General features: G+C 40.6%; 3 protein-coding genes across 3 annotated transcripts; all 3 read right to left on the minus strand.

Moving 5' to 3' along the window:
- Positions 1-1,485: 1,485 nt before the first annotated feature.
- On the minus strand, positions 1,486-8,456 carry LOC310815373 (galectin-8-like; the record flags this gene model as incomplete). The annotated part of the gene is made up of 12 exons (XM_083685110.1): positions 8,350-8,456; positions 7,760-7,879; positions 7,377-7,465; positions 6,590-6,797; positions 6,000-6,119; positions 5,617-5,705; positions 4,803-5,010; positions 4,213-4,332; positions 3,830-3,918; positions 3,008-3,215; positions 2,418-2,537; positions 1,486-1,512 (listed from the first exon to the last, which is right to left on the minus strand). Exons 1-12 carry the CDS (start codon positions 8,419-8,421, stop codon positions 1,486-1,488), a joined length of 1,470 nt encoding a protein of 489 aa, XP_083541236.1. The 5' UTR covers positions 8,422-8,456.
- Positions 8,457-9,540: 1,084 nt separating this feature from the next.
- Positions 9,541-17,275, minus strand: LOC310815374 (galectin-9-like; the record flags this gene model as incomplete). Its single annotated transcript, XM_083685111.1, has 14 exons — positions 17,169-17,275; positions 16,579-16,698; positions 16,196-16,284; positions 15,425-15,632; positions 14,835-14,954; positions 14,452-14,540; positions 13,663-13,870; positions 13,073-13,192; positions 12,690-12,778; positions 11,903-12,110; positions 11,313-11,432; positions 10,930-11,018; positions 10,143-10,350; positions 9,541-9,672 (listed from the first exon to the last, which is right to left on the minus strand). The coding sequence occupies exons 1-14, from the start codon at positions 17,238-17,240 to the stop codon at positions 9,541-9,543; spliced, it is 1,872 nt and encodes a 623-aa protein (XP_083541237.1). The 5' UTR covers positions 17,241-17,275.
- A 90-nt stretch (positions 17,276-17,365) lies between these two features.
- LOC310815375 (galectin-8-like) lies at positions 17,366-26,530 on the minus strand (the record flags this gene model as incomplete). Its single annotated transcript, XM_083685112.1, has 12 exons — positions 26,389-26,530; positions 23,337-23,425; positions 22,513-22,720; positions 21,923-22,042; positions 21,540-21,628; positions 20,716-20,923; positions 20,126-20,245; positions 19,743-19,831; positions 18,956-19,163; positions 18,366-18,485; positions 17,983-18,043; positions 17,366-17,376 (listed from the first exon to the last, which is right to left on the minus strand). Exons 1-12 carry the CDS (start codon positions 26,482-26,484, stop codon positions 17,366-17,368), a joined length of 1,419 nt encoding a protein of 472 aa, XP_083541238.1. The 5' UTR covers positions 26,485-26,530.
- Between the last annotated feature and the right edge of the window lie 1,108 nt (positions 26,531-27,638).

Below are 27,638 nucleotides of genomic sequence, written 5' to 3' on the forward strand. Positions count from 1 at the left end.
CCACAACTAAAATTATCATTACCTTCACCTGTAGATGGTAAATATTTATATCCAACGAGCGGTTCATCAAGCAAAAGGGAACATGATTGCTCATTTATAGTAGTGCACATTATATTCATGTAATTTGTAACCTGTACAATTGATACGCTACTAAATATGGCAACCACGTATCGGTTTCCTGGTCACGGAGGACATGAGGACAGAGGAGATGAGGACAGAGGAGATGAGGACAGAGGAGATGAGGACAGAGGAGATGAAGAGGACAGAGGAGATGAAGAGGACAGACTTTCTGACAGTTGAGAAAGGGCTACAGTCTCCACAGAAGGCTGTGAACCACAGCTCTAAACTATCACAGAAGTCAAACTGATGTCACCGTCCACCTCCAGGACGTTAATCATCTGCAGGTCGGTGTGCGGTGCTTGAAGCTGCTGGTCAGAATCCAATTGACCACAAACCGGTAGGAGTGAGCTTCGTAGGAGACAACAAGACAAGTCTTAGAACAGCGCAGCATCTTTAAAGTGAACTATCTTGCTAATTGTCACAGACTGAAGGTTCCATTTTGCTTGAACAAATAGCGCTGAAGTGAGCACAGAAAGTACATTACAACTCATGCAATAGGTGTCACGCTGCCGCAAACAGTATTGCTTCCTCGCACTCTGACTTGATCACACAAGTCTCGAAAGCTAGCAATTTATTTATACAGGGGAAACACACTGAGTCCAAGGCCTCTTTTGCAGGTGCACCCTGTCCACAATATTATGTAGGCTCGTTGAGGATGGGTCTCCATGATTGCCTGATTTTAAAATGATTGATCGGAAACATCTTTACATTACATGTCTTTTGACCCTGTTGTTTCTTAACTACAGTAACAGTCTTGTAAATAAAAACAAGCAACATTATGAATTCATAACATTACAAAGGTGATGGTAGCTTCAGTACCACGAAGGGCTGGGCGTGCCAACAGTGTGCTCCTCATTGCCCCACTTGGACTTCTGCTTGCTGTTACACACTACAGTGTTCTCATCAAAGCAGGGGTTGTAGTGCAGCACCAGCTCTGAGTTAAAGCCCAGGTTAACGAAGAAGCTGGGTAAAGAAGCCATCAGTGTTACTGAGCCCTGATATAAGCACACCAGCACTTCCAGGATGCCCTGTAGCTTCTCCCAGGCGTCATTGACGTGAGTCATTATTTAATATACAGTATACTATATACATACAGATATCGTATTCTTGAAATACCATGCAAAAGAGTTGAATAAGCTTTGCCTGAAATATAGCATTGAGCCAGTCCATAATGACATTCATAATAACATCATAGAAAAGGAAAAAACTCTTTAACAAAACTACTTAACATTTATATGGAAAGATACCATTGTTCCGGTCAACAGACCTTCATCAGGTGTTATTTTCCTTTTCTACGTTTATTTATTCACTCTGAGAACCTGGAGCAAGCTAAGGTGTGCAAACTTTTCTCAAACTATAATAACATCAAGAGTGAGGATATGACCTCTGTTCCTACAACAGAGACGGGAAACTAGCAGAGACATCTTCTATGCTGCATAAACATAATCCTATAATACATGCAAAGTATTATTCAAACAGACAAGACAACTCCAGACCTTTTACTAGATGGGGTAACCACCCCCTGGATGATGATGGTCCTGCCAGGGTAGAGTCCACCATTGATGGCACTCTTATATGGCAAAACCTGAATGTGAAGGGAAGATTTGGAATGAACCACTTCCTGTGGCCAAAAAAGTGTGGCATCATTTACAACATAGAATTACACAACAAGAAAGGAAAAGGCTTTAACAAAGACCGATGGCTGGACATATGGAGGAGGTGCATACAAGGAGAGATAGGAGGAGTGCTATTGATTGCGAAATTTTCGTGTAAATCGTAGGCAACTGTATTTCTCTGAATGTGTCACAATCACAATGAAGGTGTTACCCGTGAACGTCTGAAGAACCAGATTGACCACACACAGAGACGGTAGGTTTAAGCCCGAAGGTGTATTTAATAGAAAGTAAATGGGGAGAGGGGTAGGGGAGGGAGATAATCCTTGGGAGAGTAGTCCAGGGTCGGTCCAGGGTTCGGCAGGCAGGCGGGTAATCAGACAGGCAGGGGTCGGGCAGGCAGGCGGGTAGTCAGACAGGCAGGGGTCGAGCAGCCAGACAGGTAATCAGACAGGCAGGGGTCAGGCAGGCAGGCGGTAGTCAGACAGGCAGCCTGGCATACGGGTAATCAAAATAAAGCTCCACCTACTGTACTGTAGCATGAGTGATCAGACCCATCTAAAAAAAAAGACTTTTTTAGATGGGTCTGATCACCAGCAAATCACCAGCTGAACACAAATTTTTGTTGGTTAGACCATACGTGTTTTAACAGCTTGTAGCCTACCAATGTTGTTATGTACTCACCAGAGGGTCTTGGAAGGAGATAGAGGTCAACTCCACTTTTCCAAGCACTGAGATGGTGTCCACCATACTAAAGGGGATACGATGCTTGTATGCCATGAAGTGATGCCCATTAGCATTCAACTGAGGGGTGAGGGGAGAGAATGACCATGAGCAGCAGAGTGAGCAAGAGAACAGGTGTCTCTCCAACTACAATGTGAATATGATTTGAAATGGGTTTAATTCCAGTCTAATATGCAGTCGGTTCAGATGCTAAATTGAAATTCAACACATATGCCAGCTAGTAGATTTTCATTCATAGATGATGAATGTCATTTAGTATTGTTTCCTAAGTGGACTTAAAGAAATGGAGACAAAATTAAATGAAATAAATAAAGAGAAAATAAAATGTGACTATAGATTAGGACATGAACAGAATTAATAAGAACACAATCCTGCTCAGGCTTTGTTTACGAGTCATTTACCCCTCTGTAATCATGTGAAAGCTCTGTTCTCACTTACATTAACAAGGAAGTGCCTTGTTTCGCAACTGAGGTCAGAAAAAGTTAGTGCAGAGTAATCTGTCATCTACAGTAGCAGAGAAGTAGTTAGACCTGGTAGGCATCATGCTGGACTGTGATGATGAGGCTGAAACTGGAGCCAGGGGGGAAGGGGGACCGTGGCATCCGCTCCTCTGTCCCCCATGTGGACTGCTGGAAGGTGTTGGCCACTACATATCCTGGATCACTGTCATTGCGAGGGTTAAAGTGAAGGGCAATGTCTGCCTCTGCCTGAGACCCACACTGCAAATTCACTTCGAACCTGATGAAAGAGACAAAGAAACAGAATGAGAGAAAAAAGAGAGAGAGAGAGAGAGAGAGAGAGAGAGAGAGAGAGACAGTGTTTGTTTGTTTAAGGGAGAGAGAGAAAGGGGGATGACTGTTACACTTTCCTGTAAAAAGCACATATATTTTACAAAACTATTCGTTCATTTACAGAAGGTTTACTGCTAGAAGCATTTTCAGGTGGAACAGTATTTATACTGAGCCAGAGGTGATTGAATAACTGAGTGATTGAGTAAAATAGCACTTGATATTCTATGACATATCTGTTCCGCTCAAGGAATGATATTCCATGACAGCAGCATTACAATCAATGTTTGATCAATGTCTCATATGATAACAAAAACAAACAATTGAGGAATATGTTACTTTGGTTGTGATGAGCTCTGACAGTCTACATTCATACTGTAAAGGTATAGAGGAGTCATATTTGTATTCATCATCATCAAGGAGTATATTTCATTATTTGAAATTACTCCAAAAATGATTGACAGTAGGCTATCATCAGGTTCCATGTGAATGATTGGAACAGGGGGAAACGTTGAGTGGGCTGAGGAGAGAGGGACAGGTCGCGCGACACTACTGGTGACTCACCTGCCTGCCCCAGACGGGACTCTTCCAGTGATAGTGATGGTTTTCCCTTCTTGCAAGCCGCCTTGGATAGAGCGTGTGAAAGGGATTGTCTAAAGGGGACAGAAGTACAATTTGAATAAATATGACATGAGATTATGCTCTCTGGTGAGATTCTGCCTTTACCTATTACAATAGGCTATGCCTAAAGTGGCGCTACTCATGCAATACAGAAACAACAAATTTATATTTTAGTCATGTAACATCAAAGCCTGAATCGCTAATTATTTTTATTTTGCTTTTTAACATCCAGTTGATTATGTAAACATTCCTAAAACATAAAAGAACGTGAAACAATGTTGCGCGCAACCGCATGATGCTTTCCAGACGTGTTGTTATGTACTCACCAGAGGGTCTTGGAAGGAGACAGAAGTCAACTCCACTTTTCCAAGCACTGAGATGGTGTCCACCATACTAAAGGGGATACGATGCTTGTATGCCATGAAGTGGTCCCCATTAGCATTCAACTGAGGGGTGAGGGGAGAGAATGACCAAGAGCAGCAGAGTGAGCAAGAGAACAGGTGTCTCTCCAACTACAATGTGAATATGATTTGAAATGGGTTTAATTCCAGTCTAATATGCAGTCGGTTCAGATGCTAAATTGAAATTCAACACATATGCCAGCTAGTAGATTTTCATTCATAGATGATGAATGTCATTTAGTATTGTTTCCTAAGTGGACTTAAAGAAATGGAGACAAAATGAAATGAAATAAATAAAGAGAAAATAAAATGTGACTATAGATTAGGACATGAACAGAATTAATAAGAACACAATCCTGCTCAGGCTTTGTTTAAGAGTCCTTTACCCCTCTGTAATCATGTGAAAGCTCTGTTCTCACTTACATTAACAAGGAAGTGCCTTGTTTCGCAACTGAGGTCAGAAAAAGTTAGTGCATAGTAATTTGTCATCTACAGTAGCAGAGAAGTAGTTAGACCTGGTAGGCATCATGCTGGACTGTGATGATGAGGCTGAAACTGGAGCCAGGGGGGAAGGGGGACCGTGGCATCCGCTCCTCTGTCCCCCATGTGGACTGCTGGAAGGTGTTGGCCACTACATGTCCTGGATCACTGTCATTGCGAGGGTTAAAGTGAAGGGCAATGTCTGCCTCTGCCTGAGACCCACACTGCAAATTCACTTCGAACCTGATGAAAGAGACAAAGAAACAGAATGAGAGAAAAAAGAGAGAGAGAGAGAGAGAGAGAGAGAGAGACAGTGTTTGTTTGTTTAAGGGAGAGAGAGAAAGGGGGATGACTGTTACACTTTCCTGTAAAAAGCACATATATTTTACAAAACTATTTGTTAATTTACAGAAGGTTTACTGCTAGAAGCATTTTCAGGTGGAACAGTATATACACTGAGCCAGAGGTGATTGAATAACTGAGTGATTGAGTAAAATAGCACTTGATATTCTATGACATATCTGTTCCGCTCAAGGAATGATATTCCATGACAGCAGCATTACAATCAATGTTTGATCAATGTCTCATATGATAACAAAAACAAACAATTGAGGAATATGTTACTTTGGTTGTGATGAGCTCTGACAGTCTACATTCATACTGTAAAGGTATAGAGGAGTCATATTTGTATTCATCATCATCAAGGAGTATATTTCATTATTTGAAATTACTCCAAAAATGATTGACAGTAGGCTATCATCAGGTTCCATGTGAATGATTGGAACAGGGGGAAACGTTGAGTGGGCTGAGGAGAGAGGGACAGGTCGCGCGACACTACTGGTGACTCACCTGCCTGCCCCAGACGGGACTCTTCCAGTGATAGTGATGGTTTTCCCTTCTTGCAAGCCGCCTTGGATAGAGCGTGTGAAAGGGATTGTCTAAAGGGGACAGAAGTACAATTTGAATAAATATGACATGAGATTATGCTCTCTGGTGAGATTCTGCCTTTACCTATTACAATAGGCTATGCCTAAAGTGGCGCTACTCATGCAATACAGAAACAACAAATTTATATTTTAGTCATGTAACATCAAAGCCTGAATCGCTAATTATTTTTATTTTGCTTTTTAACATCCAGTTGATTATGTAAACATTCCTAAAACATAAAAGAACGTGAAACAATGTTGCGCGCAACCGCATGATGCTTTCCAGACGTGTTGTTATGTACTCACCAGAGGGTCTTGGAAGGAGACAGAAGTCAACTCCACTTTTCCAAGCACTGAGATGGTGTCCACCATACTAAAGGGGATACGATGCTTGTATGCCATGAAGTGGTCCCCATTAGCATTCAACTGAGGGGTGAGGGGAGAGAATGACCAAGAGCAGCAGAGTGAGCAAGAGAACAGGTGTCTCTCCAACTACAATGTGAATATGATTTGAAATGGGTTTAATTCCAGTCTAATATGCAGTCGGTTCAGATGCTAAATTGAAATTCAACACATATGCCAGCTAGTAGATTTTCATTCATAGATGATGAATGTCATTTAGTATTGTTTCCTAAGTGGACTTAAAGAAATGGAGACAAAATTAAATGAAATAAATAAAGAGAAAATAAAATGTGACTATAGATTAGGACATGAACAGAATTAATAAGAAAACAATCCTGCTCAGGCTTTGTTTACGAGTCATTTACCCCTCTGTAATCATGTGAAAGCTCTGTTCTCACTTACATTAACAAGGAAGTGCCTTGTTTCGCAACTGAGGTCAGAAAAAGTTAGTGCATAGTAATTTGTCATCTACAGTAGCAGAGAAGTAGTTAGACCTGGTAGGCATCATGCTGGACTGTGATGATGAGGCTGAAACTGGAGCCAGGGGGGAAGGGGGACCGTGGCATCCGCTCCTCTGTCCCCCATGTGGACTGCTGGAAGGTGTTGGCCACTACATATCCTGGATCACTGTCATTGCGAGGGTTAAAGTGAAGGGCAATGTCTGCCTCTGCCTGAGACCCACACTGCAAATTCACTTCGAACCTGATGAAAGAGACAAAGAAACAGAATGAGAAAAAGAGAGAGAGAGAGAGAGAGAGAGAGAGAGAGAGAGAGAGAGACAGTGTTTGTTTGTTTAAGGGAGAGAGAGAAAGGGGGATGACTGTTACACTTTCCTGTAAAAAGCACATGTATTTTACAAAACTATTCGTTAATTTATAGAAGATTTACTGCTAGAAGCATTTTCAGGTGGAACAGTATTTATACTGAGCCAGAGGTGATTGAATAACTGAGTGATTGAGTAAAATAGCACTTGATATTCTATGACATATCTGTTCCGCTCAAGGAATGATATTCCATGACAGCAGCATTACAATCAATGTTTGAGGAATATGTTACTTTGGTTGTGATGAGCTCTGACAGTCTACATTCATACTGTAAAGGTATAGAGGAGTCATATTTGTATTCATCATCATCAAGGAGTATATTTCATTATTTGAAATTACTCCAAAAATGATTGACAGTAGGCTATCATCAGGTTCCATGTGAATGATTGGAACAGGGGGAAACGTTGAGTGGGCTGAGGAGAGAGGGACAGGTCGCGCGACACTACTGGTGACTCACCTGCCTGCCCCAGACGGGACTCTTCCAGTGATAGTGATGGTTTTCCCTTCTTGCAAGCCGCCTTGGATAGAGCGTGTGAAAGGGATTGTCTAAAGGGGACAGAAGTACAATTTGAATAAATATGACATGAGATTATGCTCTCTGGTGAGATTCTGCCTTTACCTATTACAATAGGCTATGCCTAAAGTGGCGCTACTCATGCAATACAGAAACAACAAATTTATATTTTAGTCATGTAACATCAAAGCCTGAATCGCTAATTATTTTTATTTTGCTTTTTAACATCCAGTTGATTATGTAAACATTCCTAAAACATAAAAGAACGTGAAACAATGTTGCGCGCAACCGCATGATGCTTTCCAGACGTGTTGTTATGTACTCACCAGAGGGTCTTGGAAGGAGACAGAAGTCAACTCCACTTTTCCAAGCACTGAGATGGTGTCCACCATACTAAAGGGGATACGATGCTTGTATGCCATGAAGTGGTCCCCATTAGCATTCAACTGAGGGGTGAGGGGAGAGAATGACCAAGAGCAGCAGAGTGAGCAAGAGAACAGGTGTCTCTCCAACTACAATGTGAATATGATTTGAAATGGGTTTAATTCCAGTCTAATATGCAGTCGGTTCAGATGCTAAATTGAAATTCAACACATATGCCAGCTAGTAGATTTTCATTCATAGATGATGAATGTCATTTAGTATTGTTTCCTAAGTGGACTTAAAGAAATGGAGACAAAATGAAATGAAATAAATAAAGAGAAAATAAAATGTGACTATAGATTAGGACATGAACAGAATTAATAAGAACACAATCCTGCTCAGGCTTTGTTTAAGAGTCCTTTACCCCTCTGTAATCATGTGAAAGCTCTGTTCTCACTTACATTAACAAGGAAGTGCCTTGTTTCGCAACTGAGGTCAGAAAAAGTTAGTGCATAGTAATTTGTCATCTACAGTAGCAGAGAAGTAGTTAGACCTGGTAGGCATCATGCTGGACTGTGATGATGAGGCTGAAACTGGAGCCAGGGGGGAAGGGGGACCGTGGCATCCGCTCCTCTGTCCCCCATGTGGACTGCTGGAAGGTGTTGGCCACTACATGTCCTGGATCACTGTCATTGCGAGGGTTAAAGTGAAGGGCAATGTCTGCCTCTGCCTGAGACCCACACTGCAAATTCACTTCGAACCTGATGAAAGAGACAAAGAAACAGAATGAGAGAAAAAAGAGAGAGAGAGAGAGAGAGAGAGAGAGAGAGAGAGACAGTGTTTGTTTGTTTAAGGGAGAGAGAGAAAGGGGGATGACTGTTACACTTTCCTGTAAAAAGCACATATATTTTACAAAACTATTTGTTAATTTACAGAAGGTTTACTGCTAGAAGCATTTTCAGGTGGAACAGTATATACACTGAGCCAGAGGTGATTGAATAACTGAGTGATTGAGTAAAATAGCACTTGATATTCTATGACATATCTGTTCCGCTCAAGGAATGATATTCCATGACAGCAGCATTACAATCAATGTTTGATCAATGTCTCATATGATAACAAAAACAAACAATTGAGGAATATGTTACTTTGGTTGTGATGAGCTCTGACAGTCTACATTCATACTGTAAAGGTATAGAGGAGTCATATTTGTATTCATCATCATCAAGGAGTATATTTCATTATTTGAAATTACTCCAAAAATGATTGACAGTAGGCTATCATCAGGTTCCATGTGAATGATTGGAACAGGGGGAAACGTTGAGTGGGCTGAGGAGAGAGGGACAGGTCGCGCGACACTACTGGTGACTCACCTGCCTGCCCCAGACGGGACTCTTCCAGTGATAGTGATGGTTTTCCCTTCTTGCAAGCCGCCTTGGATAGAGCGTGTGAAAGGGATTGTCTAAAGGGGACAGAAGTACAATTTGAATAAATATGACATGAGATTATGCTCTCTGGTGAGATTCTGCCTTTACCTATTACAATAGGCTATGCCTAAAGTGGCGCTACTCATGCAATACAGAAACAACAAATTTATATTTTAGTCATGTAACATCAAAGCCTGAATCGCTAATTATTTTTATTTTGCTTTTTAACATCCAGTTGATTATGTAAACATTCCTAAAACATAAAAGAACGTGAAACAATGTTGCGCGCAACCGCATGATGCTTTCCAGACGTGTTGTTATGTACTCACCAGAGGGTCTTGGAAGGAGACAGAAGTCAACTCCATTTTTCCAAGCACTGAGATGGTGTCCACCATACTAAAGGGGATACGATGCTTGTATGCCATGAAGTGGTCCCCATTAGCATTCAACTGAGGGGTGAGGGGAGAGAATGACCAAGAGCAGCAGAGTGAGCAAGAGAACAGGTGTCTCTCCAACTACAATGTGAATATGATTTGAAATGGGTTTAATTCCAGTCTAATATGCAGTCGGTTCAGATGCTAAATTGAAATTCAACACATATGCCAGCTAGTAGATTTTCATTCATAGATGATGAATGTCATTTAGTATTGTTTCCTAAGTGGACTTAAAGAAATGGAGACAAAATTAAATGAAATAAATAAAGAGAAAATAAAATGTGACTATAGATTAGGACATGAACAGAATTAATAAGAAAACATTCCTGCTCAGGCTTTGTTTACGAGTCATTTACCCCTCTGTAATCATGTGAAAGCTCTGTTCTCACTTACATTAACAAGGAAGTGCCTTGTTTCGCAACTGAGGTCAGAAAAAGTTAGTGCATAGTAATTTGTCATCTACAGTAGCAGAGAAGTAGTTAGACCTGGTAGGCATCATGCTGGACTGTGATGATGAGGCTGAAACTGGAGCCAGGGGGGAAGGGGGACCGTGGCATCCGCTCCTCTGTCCCCCATGTGGACTGCTGGAAGGTGTTGGCCACTACATATCCTGGATCACTGTCATTGCGAGGGTTAAAGTGAAGGGCAATGTCTGCCTCTGCCTGAGACCCACACTGCAAATTCACTTCGAACCTGATGAAAGAGACAAAGAAACAGAATGAGAAAAAGAGAGAGAGAGAGAGAGAGAGAGAGAGAGAGAGAGAGAGAGACAGTGTTTGTTTGTTTAAGGGAGAGAGAGAAAGGGGGATGACTGTTACACTTTCCTGTAAAAAGCACATGTATTTTACAAAACTATTCGTTAATTTATAGAAGATTTACTGCTAGAAGCATTTTCAGGTGGAACAGTATTTATACTGAGCCAGAGGTGATTGAATAACTGAGTGATTGAGTAAAATAGCACTTGATATTCTATGACATATCTGTTCCGCTCAAGGAATGATATTCCATGACAGCAGCATTACAATCAATGTTTGAGGAATATGTTACTTTGGTTGTGATGAGCTCTGACAGTCTACATTCATACTGTAAAGGTATAGAGGAGTCATATTTGTATTCATCATCATCAAGGAGTATATTTCATTATTTGAAATTACTCCAAAAATGATTGACAGTAGGCTATCATCAGGTTCCATGTGAATGATTGGAACAGGGGGAAACGTTGAGTGGGCTGAGGAGAGAGGGACAGGTCGCGCGACACTACTGGTGACTCACCTGCCTGCCCCAGACGGGACTCTTCCAGTGATAGTGATGGTTTTCCCTTCTTGCAAGCCGCCTTGGATAGAGCGTGTGAAAGGGATTGTCTAAAGGGGACAGAAGTACAATTTGAATAAATATGACATGAGATTATGCTCTCTGGTGAGATTCTGCCTTTACCTATTACAATAGGCTATGCCTAAAGTGGCGCTACTCATGCAATACAGAAACAACAAATTTATATTTTAGTCATGTAACATCAAAGCCTGAATCGCTAATTATTTTTATTTTGCTTTTTAACATCCAGTTGATTATGTAAACATTCCTAAAACATAAAAGAACGTGAAACAATGTTGCGCGCAACCGCATGATGCTTTCCAGACGTGTTGTTATGTACTCACCAGAGGGTCTTGGAAGGAGACAGAAGTCAACTCCACTTTTCCAAGCACTGAGATGGTGTCCACCATACTAAAGGGGATACGATGCTTGTATGCCATGAAGTGGTCCCCATTAGCATTCAACTGAGGGGTGAGGGGAGAGAATGACCAAGAGCAGCAGAGTGAGCAAGAGAACAGGTGTCTCTCCAACTACAATGTGAATATGATTTGAAATGGGTTTAATTCCAGTCTAATATGCAGTCGGTTCAGATGCTAAATTGAAATTCAACACATATGCCAGCTAGTAGATTTTCATTCATAGATGATGAATGTCATTTAGTATTGTTTCCTAAGTGGACTTAAAGAAATGGAGACAAAATTAAATGAAATAAATAAAGAGAAAATAAAATGTGACTATAGATTAGGACATGAACAGAATTAATAAGAAAACAATCCTGCTCAGGCTTTGTTTACGAGTCATTTACCCCTCTGTAATCATGTGAAAGCTCTGTTCTCACTTACATTAACAAGGAAGTGCCTTGTTTCGCAACTGAGGTCAGAAAAAGTTAGTGCATAGTAATTTGTCATCTACAGTAGCAGAGAAGTAGTTAGACCTGGTAGGCATCATGCTGGACTGTGATGATGAGGCTGAAACTGGAGCCAGGGGGGAAGGGGGACCGTGGCATCCGCTCCTCTGTCCCCCATGTGGACTGCTGGAAGGTGTTGGCCACTACATATCCTGGATCACTGTCATTGCGAGGGTTAAAGTGAAGGGCAATGTCTGCCTCTGCCTGAGACCCACACTGCAAATTCACTTCGAACCTGATGAAAGAGACAAAGAAACAGAATGAGAAAAAGAGAGAGAGAGAGAGAGAGAGAGAGAGAGAGAGAGAGAGAGACAGTGTTTGTTTGTTTAAGGGAGAGAGAGAAAGGGGGATGACTGTTACACTTTCCTGTAAAAAGCACATGTATTTTACAAAACTATTCGTTAATTTATAGAAGATTTACTGCTAGAAGCATTTTCAGGTGGAACAGTATTTATACTGAGCCAGAGGTGATTGAATAACTGAGTGATTGAGTAAAATAGCACTTGATATTCTATGACATATCTGTTCCGCTCAAGGAATGATATTCCATGACAGCAGCATTACAATCAATGTTTGAGGAATATGTTACTTTGGTTGTGATGAGCTCTGACAGTCTACATTCATACTGTAAAGGTATAGAGGAGTCATATTTGTATTCATCATCATCAAGGAGTATATTTCATTATTTGAAATTACTCCAAAAATGATTGACAGTAGGCTATCATCAGGTTCCATGTGAATGATTGGAACAGGGGGAAACGTTGAGTGGGCTGAGGAGAGAGGGACAGGTCGCGCGACACTACTGGTGACTCACCTGCCTGCCCCAGACGGGACTCTTCCAGTGATAGTGATGGTTTTCCCTTCTTGCAAGCCGCCTTGGATAGAGCGTGTGAAAGGGATTGTCTAAAGGGGACAGAAGTACAATTTGAATAAATATGACATGAGATTATGCTCTCTGGTGAGATTCTGCCTTTACCTATTACAATAGGCTATGCCTAAAGTGGCGCTACTCATGCAATACAGAAACAACAAATTTATATTTTAGTCATGTAACATCAAAGCCTGAATCGCTAATTATTTTTATTTTGCTTTTTAACATCCAGTTGATTATGTAAACATTCCTAAAACATAAAAGAACGTGAAACAATGTTGCGCGCAACCGCATGATGCTTTCCAGACGTGTTGTTATGTACTCACCAGAGGGTCTTGGAAGGAGACAGAAGTCAACTCCACTTTTCCAAGCACTGAGATGGTGTCCACCATACTAAAGGGGATACGATGCTTGTATGCCATGAAGTGGTCCCCATTAGCATTCAACTGAGGGGTGAGGGGAGAGAATGACCAAGAGCAGCAGAGTGAGCAAGAGAACAGGTGTCTCTCCAACTACAATGTGAATATGATTTGAAATGGGTTTAATTCCAGTCTAATATGCAGTCGGTTCAGATGCTAAATTGAAATTCAACACATATGCCAGCTAGTAGATTTTCATTCATAGATGATGAATGTCATTTAGTATTGTTTCCTAAGTGGACTTAAAGAAATGGAGACAAAATTAAATGAAATAAATAAAGAGAAAATAAAATGTGACTATAGATTAGGACATGAACAGAATTAATAAGAAAACAATCCTGCTCAGGCTTTGTTTACGAGTCATTTACCCCTCTGTAATCATGTGAAAGCTCTGTTCTCACTTACATTAACAAGGAAGTGCCTTGTTTCGCAACTGAGGTCAGAAAAAGTTAGTGCATAGTAATTTGTCATCTACAGTAGCAGAGAAGTAGTTAGACCTGGTAGGCATCATGCTGGACTGTGATGATGAGGCTGAAACTGGAGCCAGGGGGGAAGGGGGACCGTGGCATCCGCTCCTCTGTCCCCCATGTGGACTGCTGGAAGGTGTTGGCCACTACATATCCTGGATCACTGTCATTGCGAGGGTTAAAGTGAAGGGCAATGTCTGCCTCTGCCTGAGACCCACACTGCAAATTCACTTCGAACCTGATGAAAGAGACAAAGAAACAGAATGAGAAAAAGAGAGAGAGAGAGAGAGAGAGAGAGAGAGAGAGAGAGAGAGAGACAGTGTTTGTTTGTTTAAGGGAGAGAGAGAAAGGGGGATGACTGTTACACTTTCCTGTAAAAAGCACATGTATTTTACAAAACTATTCGTTAATTTATAGAAGATTTACTGCTAGAAGCATTTTCAGGTGGAACAGTATTTATACTGAGCCAGAGGTGATTGAATAACTGAGTGATTGAGTAAAATAGCACTTGATATTCTATGACATATCTGTTCCGCTCAAGGAATGATATTCCATGACAGCAGCATTACAATCAATGTTTGAGGAATATGTTACTTTGGTTGTGATGAGCTCTGACAGTCTACATTCATACTGTAAAGGTATAGAGGAGTCATATTTGTATTCATCATCATCAAGGAGTATATTTCATTATTTGAAATTACTCCAAAAATGATTGACAGTAGGCTATCATCAGGTTCCATGTGAATGATTGGAACAGGGGGAAACGTTGAGTGGGCTGAGGAGAGAGGGACAGGTCGCGCGACACTACTGGTGACTCACCTGCCTGCCCCAGACGGGACTCTTCCAGTGATAGTGATGGTTTTCCCTTCTTGCAAGCCGCCTTGGATAGAGCGTGTGAAAGGGATTGTCTAAAGGGGACAGAAGTACAATTTGAATAAATATGACATGAGATTATGCTCTCTGGTGAGATTCTGCCTTTACCTATTACAATAGGCTATGCCTAAAGTGGCGCTACTCATGCAATACAGAAACAACAAATTTATATTTTAGTCATGTAACATCAAAGCCTGAATCGCTAATTATTTTTATTTTGCTTTTTAACATCCAGTTGATTATGTAAACATTCCTAAAACATAAAAGAACGTGAAACAATGTTGCGCGCAACCGCATGATGCTTTCCAGACGTGTTGTTATGTACTCACCAGAGGGTCTTGGAAGGAGACAGAAGTCAACTCCACTTTTCCAAGCACTGAGATGGTGTCCACCATACTAAAGGGGATACGATGCTTGTATGCCATGAAGTGGTCCCCATTAGCATTCAACTGAGGGGTGAGGGGAGAGAATGACCAAGAGCAGCAGAGTGAGCAAGAGAACAGGTGTCTCTCCAACTACAATGTGAATATGATTTGAAATGGGTTTAATTCCAGTCTAATATGCAGTCGGTTCAGATGCTAAATTGAAATTCAACACATATGCCAGCTAGTAGATTTTCATTCATAGATGATGAATGTCATTTAGTATTGTTTCCTAAGTGGACTTAAAGAAATGGAGACAAAATTAAATGAAATAAATAAAGAGAAAATAAAATGTGACTATAGATTAGGACATGAACAGAATTAATAAGAACACAATCCTGCTCAGGCTTTGTTTAAGAGTCCTTTACCCCTCTGTAATCATGTGAAAGCTCTGTTCTCACTTACATTAACAAGGAAGTGCCTTGTTTCGCAACTGAGGTCAGAAAAAGTTAGTGCATAGTAATTTGTCATCTACAGTAGCAGAGAAGTAGTTAGACCTGGTAGGCATCATGCTGGACTGTGATGATGAGGCTGAAACTGGAGCCAGGGGGGAAGGGGGACCGTGGCATCCGCTCCTCTGTCCCCCATGTGGACTGCTGGAAGGTGTTGGCCACTACATATCCTGGATCACTGTCATTGCGAGGGTTAAAGTGAAGGGCAATGTCTGCCTCTGCCTGAGACCCACACTGCAAATTCACTTCGAACCTGATGAAAGAGACAAAGAAACAGAATGAGAAAAAGAGAGAGAGAGAGAGAGAGAGAGAGACAGTGTTTGTTTGTTTAAGGGAGAGAGAGAAAGGGGGATGACTGTTACACTTTCCTGTAAAAAGCACATGTATTTTACAAAACTATTCGTTAATTTATAGAAGATTTACTGCTAGAAGCATTTTCAGGTGGAACAGTATTTATACTGAGCCAGAGGTGATTGAATAACTGAGTGATTGAGTAAAATAGCACTTGATATTCTATGACATATCTGTTCCGCTCAAGGAATGATATTCCATGACAGCAGCATTACAATCAATGTTTGAGGAATATGTTACTTTGGTTGTGATGAGCTCTGACAGTCTACATTCATACTGTAAAGGTATAGAGGAGTCATATTTGTATTCATCATCATCAAGGAGTATATTTCATTATTTGAAATTACTCCAAAAATGATTGACAGTAGGCTATCATCAGGTTCCATGTGAATGATTGGAACAGGGGGAAACGTTGAGTGGGCTGAGGAGAGAGGGACAGGTCGCGCGACACTACTGGTGACTCACCTGCCTGCCCCAGACGGGACTCTTCCAGTGATAGTGATGGTTTTCCCTTCTTGCAAGCCGCCTTGGATAGAGCGTGTGAAAGGGATTGTCTAAAGGGGACAGAAGTACAATTTGAATAAATATGACATGAGATTATGCTCTCTGGTGAGATTCTGCCTTTACCTATTACAATAGGCTATGCCTAAAGTGGCGCTACTCATGCAATACAGAAACAACAAATTTATATTTTAGTCATGTAACATCAAAGCCTGAATCGCTAATTATTTTTATTTTGCTTTTTAACATCCAGTTGATTATGTAAACATTCCTAAAACATAAAAGAACGTGAAACAATGTTGCGCGCAACCGCATGATGCTTTCCAGACGTGTTGTTATGTACTCACCAGAGGGTCTTGGAAGGAGACAGAAGTCAACTCCACTTTTCCAAGCACTGAGATGGTGTCCACCATACTAAAGGGGATACGATGCTTGTATGCCATGAAGTGGTCCCCATTAGCATTCAACTGAGGGGTGAGGGGAGAGAATGACCAAGAGCAGCAGAGTGAGCAAGAGAACAGGTGTCTCTCCAACTACAATGTGAATATGATTTGAAATGGGTTTAATTCCAGTCTAATATGCAGTCGGTTCAGATGCTAAATTGAAATTCAACACATATGCCAGCTAGTAGATTTTCATTCATAGATGATGAATGTCATTTAGTATTGTTTCCTAAGTGGACTTAAAGAAATGGAGACAAAATTAAATGAAATAAATAAAGAGAAAATAAAATGTGACTATAGATTAGGACATGAACAGAATTAATAAGAACACAATCCTGCTCAGGCTTTGTTTAAGAGTCCTTTACCCCTCTGTAATCATGTGAAAGCTCTGTTCTCACTTACATTAACAAGGAAGTGCCTTGTTTCGCAACTGAGGTCAGAAAAAGTTAGTGCATAGTAATTTGTCATCTACAGTAGCAGAGAAGTAGTTAGACCTGGTAGGCATCATGCTGGACTGTGATGATGAGGCTGAAACTGGAGCCAGGGGGGAAGGGGGACCGTGGCATCCGCTCCTCTGTCCCCCATGTGGACTGCTGGAAGGTGTTGGCCACTACATGTCCTGGATCACTGTCATTGCGAGGGTTAAAGTGAAGGGCAATGTCTGCCTCTGCCTGAGACCCACACTGCAAATTCACTTCGAACCTGATGAAAGAGACAAAGAAACAGAATGAGAGAAAAAAGAGAGAGAGAGAGAGAGAGAGAGAGAGAGACAGTGTTTGTTTGTTTAAGGGAGAGAGAGAAAGGGGGATGACTGTTACACTTTCCTGTAAAAAGCACATATATTTTACAAAACTATTTGTTAATTTACAGAAGGTTTACTGCTAGAAGCATTTTCAGGTGGAACAGTATATACACTGAGCCAGAGGTGATTGAATAACTGAGTGATTGAGTAAAATAGCACTTGATATTCTATGACATATCTGTTCCGCTCAAGGAATGATATTCCATGACAGCAGCATTACAATCAATGTTTGATCAATGTCTCATATGATAACAAAAACAAACAATTGAGGAATATGTTACTTTGGTTGTGATGAGCTCTGACAGTCTACATTCATACTGTAAAGGTATAGAGGAGTCATATTTGTATTCATCATCATCAAGGAGTATATTTCATTATTTGAAATTACTCCAAAAATGATTGACAGTAGGCTATCATCAGGTTCCATGTGAATGATTGGAACAGGGGGAAACGTTGAGTGGGCTGAGGAGAGAGGGACAGGTCGCGCGACACTACTGGTGACTCACCTGCCTGCCCCAGACGGGACTCTTCCAGTGATAGTGATGGTTTTCCCTTCTTGCAAGCCGCCTTGGATAGAGCGTGTGAAAGGGATTGTCTAAAGGGGACAGAAGTACAATTTGAATAAATATGACATGAGATTATGCTCTCTGGTGAGATTCTGCCTTTACCTATTACAATAGGCTATGCCTAAAGTGGCGCTACTCATGCAATACAGAAACAACAAATTTATATTTTAGTCATGTAACATCAAAGCCTGAATCGCTAATTATTTTTATTTTGCTTTTTAACATCCAGTTGATTATGTAAACATTCCTAAAACATAAAAGAACGTGAAACAATGTTGCGCGCAACCGCATGATGCTTTCCAGACGTGTTGTTATGTACTCACCAGAGGGTCTTGGAAGGAGACAGAAGTCAACTCCACTTTTCCAAGCACTGAGATGGTGTCCACCATACTAAAGGGGATACGATGCTTGTATGCCATGAAGTGGTCCCCATTAGCATTCAACTGAGGGGTGAGGGGAGAGAATGACCAAGAGCAGCAGAGTGAGCAAGAGAACAGGTGTCTCTCCAACTACAATGTGAATATGATTTGAAATGGGTTTAATTCCAGTCTAATATGCAGTCGGTTCAGATGCTAAATTGAAATTCAACACATATGCCAGCTAGTAGATTTTCATTCATAGATGATGAATGTCATTTAGTATTGTTTCCTAAGTGGACTTAAAGAAATGGAGACAAAATTAAATGAAATAAATAAAGAGAAAATAAAATGTGACTATAGATTAGGACATGAACAGAATTAATAAGAAAACAATCCTGCTCAGGCTTTGTTTACGAGTCATTTACCCCTCTGTAATCATGTGAAAGCTCTGTTCTCACTTACATTAACAAGGAAGTGCCTTGTTTCGCAACTGAGGTCAGAAAAAGTTAGTGCATAGTAATTTGTCATCTACAGTAGCAGAGAAGTAGTTAGACCTGGTAGGCATCATGCTGGACTGTGATGATGAGGCTGAAACTGGAGCCAGGGGGGAAGGGGGACCGTGGCATCCGCTCCTCTGTCCCCCATGTGGACTGCTGGAAGGTGTTGGCCACTACATATCCTGGATCACTGTCATTGCGAGGGTTAAAGTGAAGGGCAATGTCTGCCTCTGCCTGAGACCCACACTGCAAATTCACTTCGAACCTGATGAAAGAGACAAAGAAACAGAATGAGAAAAAGAGAGAGAGAGAGAGAGAGAGAGAGAGAGAGAGAGAGAGAGACAGTGTTTGTTTGTTTAAGGGAGAGAGAGAAAGGGGGATGACTGTTACACTTTCCTGTAAAAAGCACATGTATTTTACAAAACTATTCGTTAATTTATAGAAGATTTACTGCTAGAAGCATTTTCAGGTGGAACAGTATTTATACTGAGCCAGAGGTGATTGAATAACTGAGTGATTGAGTAAAATAGCACTTGATATTCTATGACATATCTGTTCCGCTCAAGGAATGATATTCCATGACAGCAGCATTACAATCAATGTTTGAGGAATATGTTACTTTGGTTGTGATGAGCTCTGACAGTCTACATTCATACTGTAAAGGTATAGAGGAGTCATATTTGTATTCATCATCATCAAGGAGTATATTTCATTATTTGAAATTACTCCAAAAATGATTGACAGTAGGCTATCATCAGGTTCCATGTGAATGATTGGAACAGGGGGAAACGTTGAGTGGGCTGAGGAGAGAGGGACAGGTCGCGCGACACTACTGGTGACTCACCTGCCTGCCCCAGACGGGACTCTTCCAGTGATAGTGATGGTTTTCCCTTCTTGCAAGCCGCCTTGGATAGAGCGTGTGAAAGGGATTGTCTAAAGGGGACAGAAGTACAATTTGAATAAATATGACATGAGATTATGCTCTCTGGTGAGATTCTGCCTTTACCTATTACAATAGGCTATGCCTAAAGTGGCGCTACTCATGCAATACAGAAACAACAAATTTATATTTTAGTCATGTAACATCAAAGCCTGAATCGCTAATTATTTTTATTTTGCTTTTTAACATCCAGTTGATTATGTAAACATTCCTAAAACATAAAAGAACGTGAAACAATGTTGCGCGCAACCGCATGATGCTTTCCAGACGTGTTGTTATGTACTCACCAGAGGGTCTTGGAAGGAGACAGAAGTCAACTCCACTTTTCCAAGCACTGAGATGGTGTCCACCATACTAAAGGGGATACGATGCTTGTATGCCATGAAGTGGTCCCCATTAGCATTCAACTGAGGGGTGAGGGGAGAGAATGACCAAGAGCAGCAGAGTGAGCAAGAGAACAGGTGTCTCTCCAACTACAATGTGAATATGATTTGAAATGGGTTTAATTCCAGTCTAATATGCAGTCGGTTCAGATGCTAAATTGAAATTCAACACATATGCCAGCTAGTAGATTTTCATTCATAGATGATGAATGTCATTTAGTATTGTTTCCTAAGTGGACTTAAAGAAATGGAGACAAAATTAAATGAAATAAATAAAGAGAAAATAAAATGTGACTATAGATTAGGACATGAACAGAATTAATAAGAACACAATCCTGCTCAGGCTTTGTTTACGAGTCATTTACCCCTCTGTAATCATGTGAAAGCTCTGTTCTCACTTACATTAACAAGGAAGTGCCTTGTTTCGCAACTGAGGTCAGAAAAAGTTAGTGCAGAGTAATTTGTCATCTACAGTAGCAGAGAAGTAGTTAGACCTGGTAGGCATCATGCTGGACTGTGATGATGAGGCTGAAACTGGAGCCAGGGGGGAAGGGGGACCGTGGCATCCGCTCCTCTGTCCCCCATGTGGACTGCTGGAAGGTGTTGGCCACTACATATCCTGGATCACTGTCATTGCGAGGGTTAAAGTGAAGGGCAATGTCTGCCTCTGCCTGAGACCCACACTGCAAATTCACTTCGAACCTGATGAAAGAGACAAAGAAACAGAATGAGAGAAAAAAGAGAGAGAGAGAGAGAGAGAGAGAGAGAGAGAGAGAGAGACAGTGTTTGTTTGTTTAAGGGAGAGAGAGAAAGGGGGATGACTGTTACACTTTCCTGTAAAAAGCACATATATTTTACAAAACTATTCGTTCATTTACAGAAGGTTTACTGCTAGAAGCATTTTCAGGTGGAACAGTATTTATACTGAGCCAGAGGTGATTGAATAACTGAGTGATTGAGTAAAATAGCACTTGATATTCTATGACATATCTGTTCCGCTCAAGGAATGATATTCCATGACAGCAGCATTACAATCAATGTTTGATCAATGTCTCATATGATAACAAAAACAAACAATTGAGGAATATGTTACTTTGGTTGTGATGAGCTCTGACAGTCTACATTCATACTGTAAAGGTATAGAGGAGTCATATTTGTATTCATCATCATCAAGGAGTATATTTCATTATTTGAAATTACTCCAAAAATGATTGACAGTAGGCTATCATCAGGTTCCATGTGAATGATTGGAACAGGGGGAAACGTTGAGTGGGCTGAGGAGAGAGGGACAGGTCGCGCGACACTACTGGTGACTCACCTGCCTGCCCCAGACGGGACTCTTCCAGTGATAGTGATGGTTTTCCCTTCTTGCAAGCCGCCTTGGATAGAGCGCGTGAAAGGGATTGTCTAAAGGGGACAGAAGTACAATTTGAATAAATATGACATGAGATTATGCTCTCTGGTGAGATTCTGCCTTTACCTATTACAATAGGCTATGCCTAAAGTGGCGCTACTCATGCAATACAGAAACAACACATTTATATTTTAGTCATGTAACATCAAAGCCTGAATCGCTAATTATTTTTATTTTGCTTTTTAACATCCAGTTGATTATGTAAACATTCCTAAAACATAAAAGAACGTGAAACAATGTTGCGCGCAACCGCATGATGCTTTCCAGACGTGTTGTTATGTACTCACCAGAGGGTCTTGGAAGGAGACAGAAGTCAACTCCACTTTTCCAAGCACTGAGATGGTGTCCACCATATTAAAGGGGATACGATGCTTGTATGCCATGAAGTGGTCCCCATTAGCATTCAACTGAGGGGTGAGGGGAGAGAATGACCAAGAGCAGCAGAGTGAGCAAGAGAACAGGTGTCTCTCCAACTACAATGTGAATATGATTTGAAATGGGTTTAATTCCAGTCTAATATGCAGTCGGTTCAGATGCTAAATTGAAATTCAACACATATGCCAGCTAGTAGATTTTCATTCATAGATGATGAATGTCATTTAGTATTGTTTCCTAAGTGGACTTAAAGAAATGGAGACAAAATTAAATGAAATAAATAAAGAGAAAATAAAATGTGACTATAGATTAGGACATGAACAGAATTAATAAGAACACAAACCTGCTCAGGCTTTGTTTACGAGTCATTTACCCCTCTGTAATCATGTGAAAGCTCTGTTCTCACTTACATTAACAAGGAAGTGCCTTGTTTCGCAACTGAGGTCAGAAAAAGTTAGTGCAGAGTAATTTGTCATCTACAGTAGCAGAGAAGTAGTTAGACCTGGTAGGCATCATGCTGGACTGTGATGATGAGGCTGAAACTGGAGCCAGGGGGGAAGGGGGACCGTGGCATCCGCTCCTCTGTCCCCCATGTGGACTGCTGGAAGGTGTTGGCCACTACATATCCTGGATCACTGTCATTGCGAGGGTTAAAGTGAAGGGCAATGTCTGCCTCTGCCTGAGACCCACACTGCAAATTCACTTCGAACCTGATGAAAGAGACAAAGAAACAGAATGAGAGAAAAAAGAGAGAGAGAGAGAGAGAGAGAGAGAGAGAGAGAGAGAGACAGTGTTTGTTTGTTTAAGGGAGAGAGAGAAAGGGGGATGACTGTTACACTTTCCTGTAAAAAGCACATATATTTTACAAAACTATTCGTTCATTTACAGAAGGTTTACTGCTAGAAGCATTTTCAGGTGGAACAGTATTTATACTGAGCCAGAGGTGATTGAATAACTGAGTGATTGAGTAAAATAGCACTTGATATTCTATGACATATCTGTTCCGCTCAAGGAATGATATTCCATGACAGCAGCATTACAATCAATGTTTGATCAATGTCTCATATGATAACAAAAACAAACAATTGAGGAATATGTTACTTTGGTTGTGATGAGCTCTGACAGTCTACATTCATACTGTAAAGGTATAGAGGAGTCATATTTGTATTCATCATCATCAAGGAGTATATTTCATTATTTGAAATTACTCCAAAAATGATTGACAGTAGGCTATCATCAGGTTCCATGTGAATGATTGGAACAGGGGGAAACGTTGAGTGGGCTGAGGAGAGAGGGACAGGTCGCGCGACACTACTGGTGACTCACCTGCCTGCCCCAGACGGGACTCTTCCAGTGATAGTGATGGTTTTCCCTTCTTGCAAGCCGCCTTGGATAGAGCGTGTGAAAGGGATTGTCTAAAGGGGACAGAAGTACAATTTGAATAAATATGACATGAGATTATGCTCTCTGGTGAGATTCTGCCTTTACCTATTACAATAGGCTATGCCTAAAGTGGCGCTACTCATGCAATACAGAAACAACAAATTTATTGTAACAACCCTGTGTAAGGCCCGTTAGCAGCTCCACCAAGTAAGTTAACTCTCTTGGTGTTGTGGCTAGTGCGGCCGGTTTGTAAGCGGAAGGTTGCGAGTTCGATACCCGCTTGAGGCAAGTTGCTCTGCCCCGCCGTTCGCTACATTGGTGTTAGGTGTGGGATGGCGCCCGTGAGGCCATCGGAGAGGCGTGTCCACGTGAGAGACTTGTATAGTGAAGCGTGAGGGCACGCTCTCCCTAACGGAGGGGATAGTGTAACGACCCTGTGTAAGGCCCGTTAGCAGCTCCGCCAAGTGAGTTAACTCTCTTGGTGTTGTGGCTAGCGCGGCCGGTTTGTAAGCGGAAGGTTGCGAGTTCGATACCCGCTTGAGGCAAGCTGCTCTGCCCCGCCGTTCGCTACATTATATTTTAGTCATGTAACATCAAAGCCTGAATCGCTAATTATTTTTATTTTGCTTTTTAACATCCAGTTGATTATGTAAGCATTCCTAAAAACAGAAAACAACGTGAAACAACGTTGCGCGCAAACGCACGATGCTTTCCAGACTTCACGACCAGCCCCCGATCATGAAATTTAACATTTAACAATATTAATGCATCTACATGTTGTACACACAAACAACTACTGAGTGAATTGAAAATCTTAATTTACCGGATTATAGAATGGTTCTTGGTTGTAAAATTCCATTTCTTTGGAGCTGTAGTTCTCATATAAAGTTTTGTTTAGTTCTCTAGTTCTCATAGTGCAGTCCTCATATATATACAGAGAGCTCTGTTCTCTGGAAGTGACGCTTAATTCTCAAGAACTCTTCCCCTGACGTAACCTTCAATCAACTGTACCAGTCTCTGGCATCGATTGGAAGAAAGTTTTTTCCACTCCTCCATGCAGATTTATTTCAGCTGAGTGATGTTTGAGGGGTATCTTGCATCCATGACCCAAATCACCCCACAGCATCTGAATAGGATTAAGATCCGAGCTTTGACTTGGCCATTCTAGAACTCTCCATTTTTTACTTTTGAGCTGTTCCTTTGTGGGTTTACTGGAATGTTTTTGGTCATGTCATGTTGCATGGTGTGGGCAAACGTGTTCTTTATTTGAAGGAGAAGACAAACTACTTCTTACTTTTAGCAATTTATTTATATGTCAGAATTCTAGGCTTGTACAAGGACCACATTTGGAGAAGAAAATCACAGTCAGCAAGCTGTTAATCTGTAACCAACCCTCCAAAAATGGATGCATTCAAACAGTCAAACAAAGTATTTACAGTGTACAAAATGATTGTGACTGGCTATTTGGTTGGGGAGGAACCGTGGTTTAGACTTGGCATCCCTTGTTGTTCACGGGCTGGTCACACCATTGTCCCATCTGCGGAGTCAGCACCCTGTAAGAGATAAGATACCTACTCTGGAACAGCAAAAAGTTTCTACAGGCTGTGATAAAGAATAAAGTTATGAGAGGAGAGCTGAGTGGTTGCCATGAAAACATCAAAGAGATGGTGTTGCTTCTGCTTTCTTACTTTGATGAGAAAGAAGATGCAATGTTCTGTTATGTGGAGGACACATGCCTTGCTGGGGAGGTGCAGATCGACCAAGTTCCCTTAACTCCAACCATTGTTGTGTGTGGTAAGTTAACTTTTCTTTCCTTTTTTGGACTTTCTTTCATTCTGTCTTTTGAATATCTCTATTTTTTCTTCTGTTTCCTTCTCAGTTTTGTGTTTATTTGGACATATTGTTTTTTATAAAGTTGTTATGATTGGTAATTGACAGATGTTTTTGTCTACGGCTTTGTGGCTAATAAATTCTTGGAAAGACAAGTTTGTATTGGATTTTTTTACAAATATTTCAGTATAGTAACTTTTAAGGGGGACAGTGTTCGTGTAGCCATAGTGTTGGCGGGCTACTAGTTTAGGTATAGGTGTAGTAGAGTATTACCCCCCTCTCCTGCAACACTGGTGACACTAACAGCTAATGCAAATTGAGATTTATATTAGAAAGAAGTCATAGAACAAGATTTAATGCCTTTAGTTCTACATGAAATTGCAGTATTTGGATGTTGCCTTTACTGTAAACATTTGTTATAATTGCATCAAAATACAGTAAATTATATAATATTTTTTAGGGGAATTTACAAAAAAATGTAGTTGAATGACAGTCTTATAATGAGGCTTTTACAGTTAAATAATGTTGTTTGTTCTTTTTCAGTTAAATTGAATGGGATTTGATGTACAATAAGCAACAACTCGATGTAAAAAAAAAGATTTTGTTAAATAGCATAATGGTTATGCTAATTTAGCAGAAATCCAATGTTGAATTTACTGGTTTAAAATGTTATTTTATACATTTTTAAACTGTTATATTTACAGATTGTTCTGTAAAGAAGATTACGGTGTTGCCATATTTTTTACAGAATAATTCTGGCAACCCCAGCTGCCAGTATTATTCCGTAAAAACAACAGATTTTTTTTTACAGTGTAGTTTCTCCATAATTCACTTTGTCCCTTTCTTGTAGGCCGACACGGGGTTGAATCTTGGCTGACAAGGACATTCTGGTTGTGGAGGAAAGCAGGGCTGAAGGAGAAAAGTTATGTTAGTTTTGTTTTGTTCAAATTCTTTCCAATTCTTAATTGGCCATTTCAATTAATTATGTAAACACACATAATCCAAACTAAAATACCAGCTCATATAACGTTTTTACACAGATATAATTACTCTGCATAAAAATATACCATGAAAAGCTTAAGAGAAAAAGTTTGTGGCAGGATCTCTTAAAAATCTATTAGGTTTTAACAGCATGTATAGCCTACCAATGTTGTTATGTACTCACCAGAGGGTCTTGGAAGGAGATAGAGGTCAACTCCACTTTTCCAAGCACTGAGATGGTGTCCACCATACTAAAGGGGATACGATGCTTGTATGCCATGAAGTGGTCCCATTAGCATTCAACTGAGGGGTGAGGGGAGAGAATGACCATGAGCAGCAGAGTGAGCAAGAGAACAGGTGTCTCTCCAACGACAATGTGAATATGATTTGAAATGGGTTTAATTCCAGTCTAATATGCAGTTGGTTCAGATGTTAAATTGAAATTCAACACATATGCCAGCTAGTAGATTTTCTTCCCAATTGATGAATGTCATTGTATATTGTTTCCTAAGTGGACCTAAAGAAATGGAGATAAAATAAAATGAAATAAATAAAGAGAAAATAAAATGTAACTATAGATTAGGACATGAACAGAATTAATAAGAACACAATCCTGCTCAGGCTTTGTTTACGAGTCATTTACCCCTCTGTAATCATGTGAAAGCTGTGTTCTCGCTCACGTGGAGACATGTTGAGACATGGTTCTTGGGTTTCAAATTCCATTTCTTTGGAACTCTAGTTGCGCAGTCCTCACGTAACTTGTTTTTGTTTTTCCACTGACAATGTTTGGCACTGAAACATTTATGGGAGGGTGAACTCTGCCTCGCCTAGGTTCAGATGTTAAATTGAAATTCAACACATATGCCAGCTAGTAGATTTTCTTCCCAATTGATGAATGTCATTGTATATTGTTTCCTAAGTGGACCTAAAGAAATGGAGATAAAATAAAATGAAATAAATAAAGAGAAAATAAAATGTAACTATAGATTAGGACATGAACAGAATTAATAAGAACACAATCCTGCTCAGGCTTTGTTTACGAGTCATTTACCCCTCTGTAATCATGTGAAAGCTGTGTTCTCGCTCACGTGGAGACATGTTGAGACATGGTTCTTGGGTTTCAAATTCCATTTCTTTGGAACTCTAGTTGCGCAGTCCTCACGTAACTTGTTTTTGTTTTTGTTTTTCCACTGACAATGTTTGGCACTGAAACATTTATGGGAGGGTGAACTCTGCCTCGCCTAGGTTCAGATGTTAAATTGAAATTCAACACATTCGCCAGCTAGTAGATTTTCTTCCCAATTGATGAATTTCATTGTATATTGTTTCCTAAGTGGACCTAAAGAAATGGAGATAAAATAAAATGAAATAAATAAAGAGAAAATAAAATGTAACTATAGATTAGGACATGAACAGAATTAATAAGAACACAAT

This window comes from Argentina silus, assembly GCF_951799395.1.
Source record: "Argentina silus genome assembly, chromosome: 14".
In the NCBI taxonomy this organism is placed as follows: Eukaryota; Metazoa; Chordata; class Actinopteri; order Argentiniformes; family Argentinidae; genus Argentina; species Argentina silus.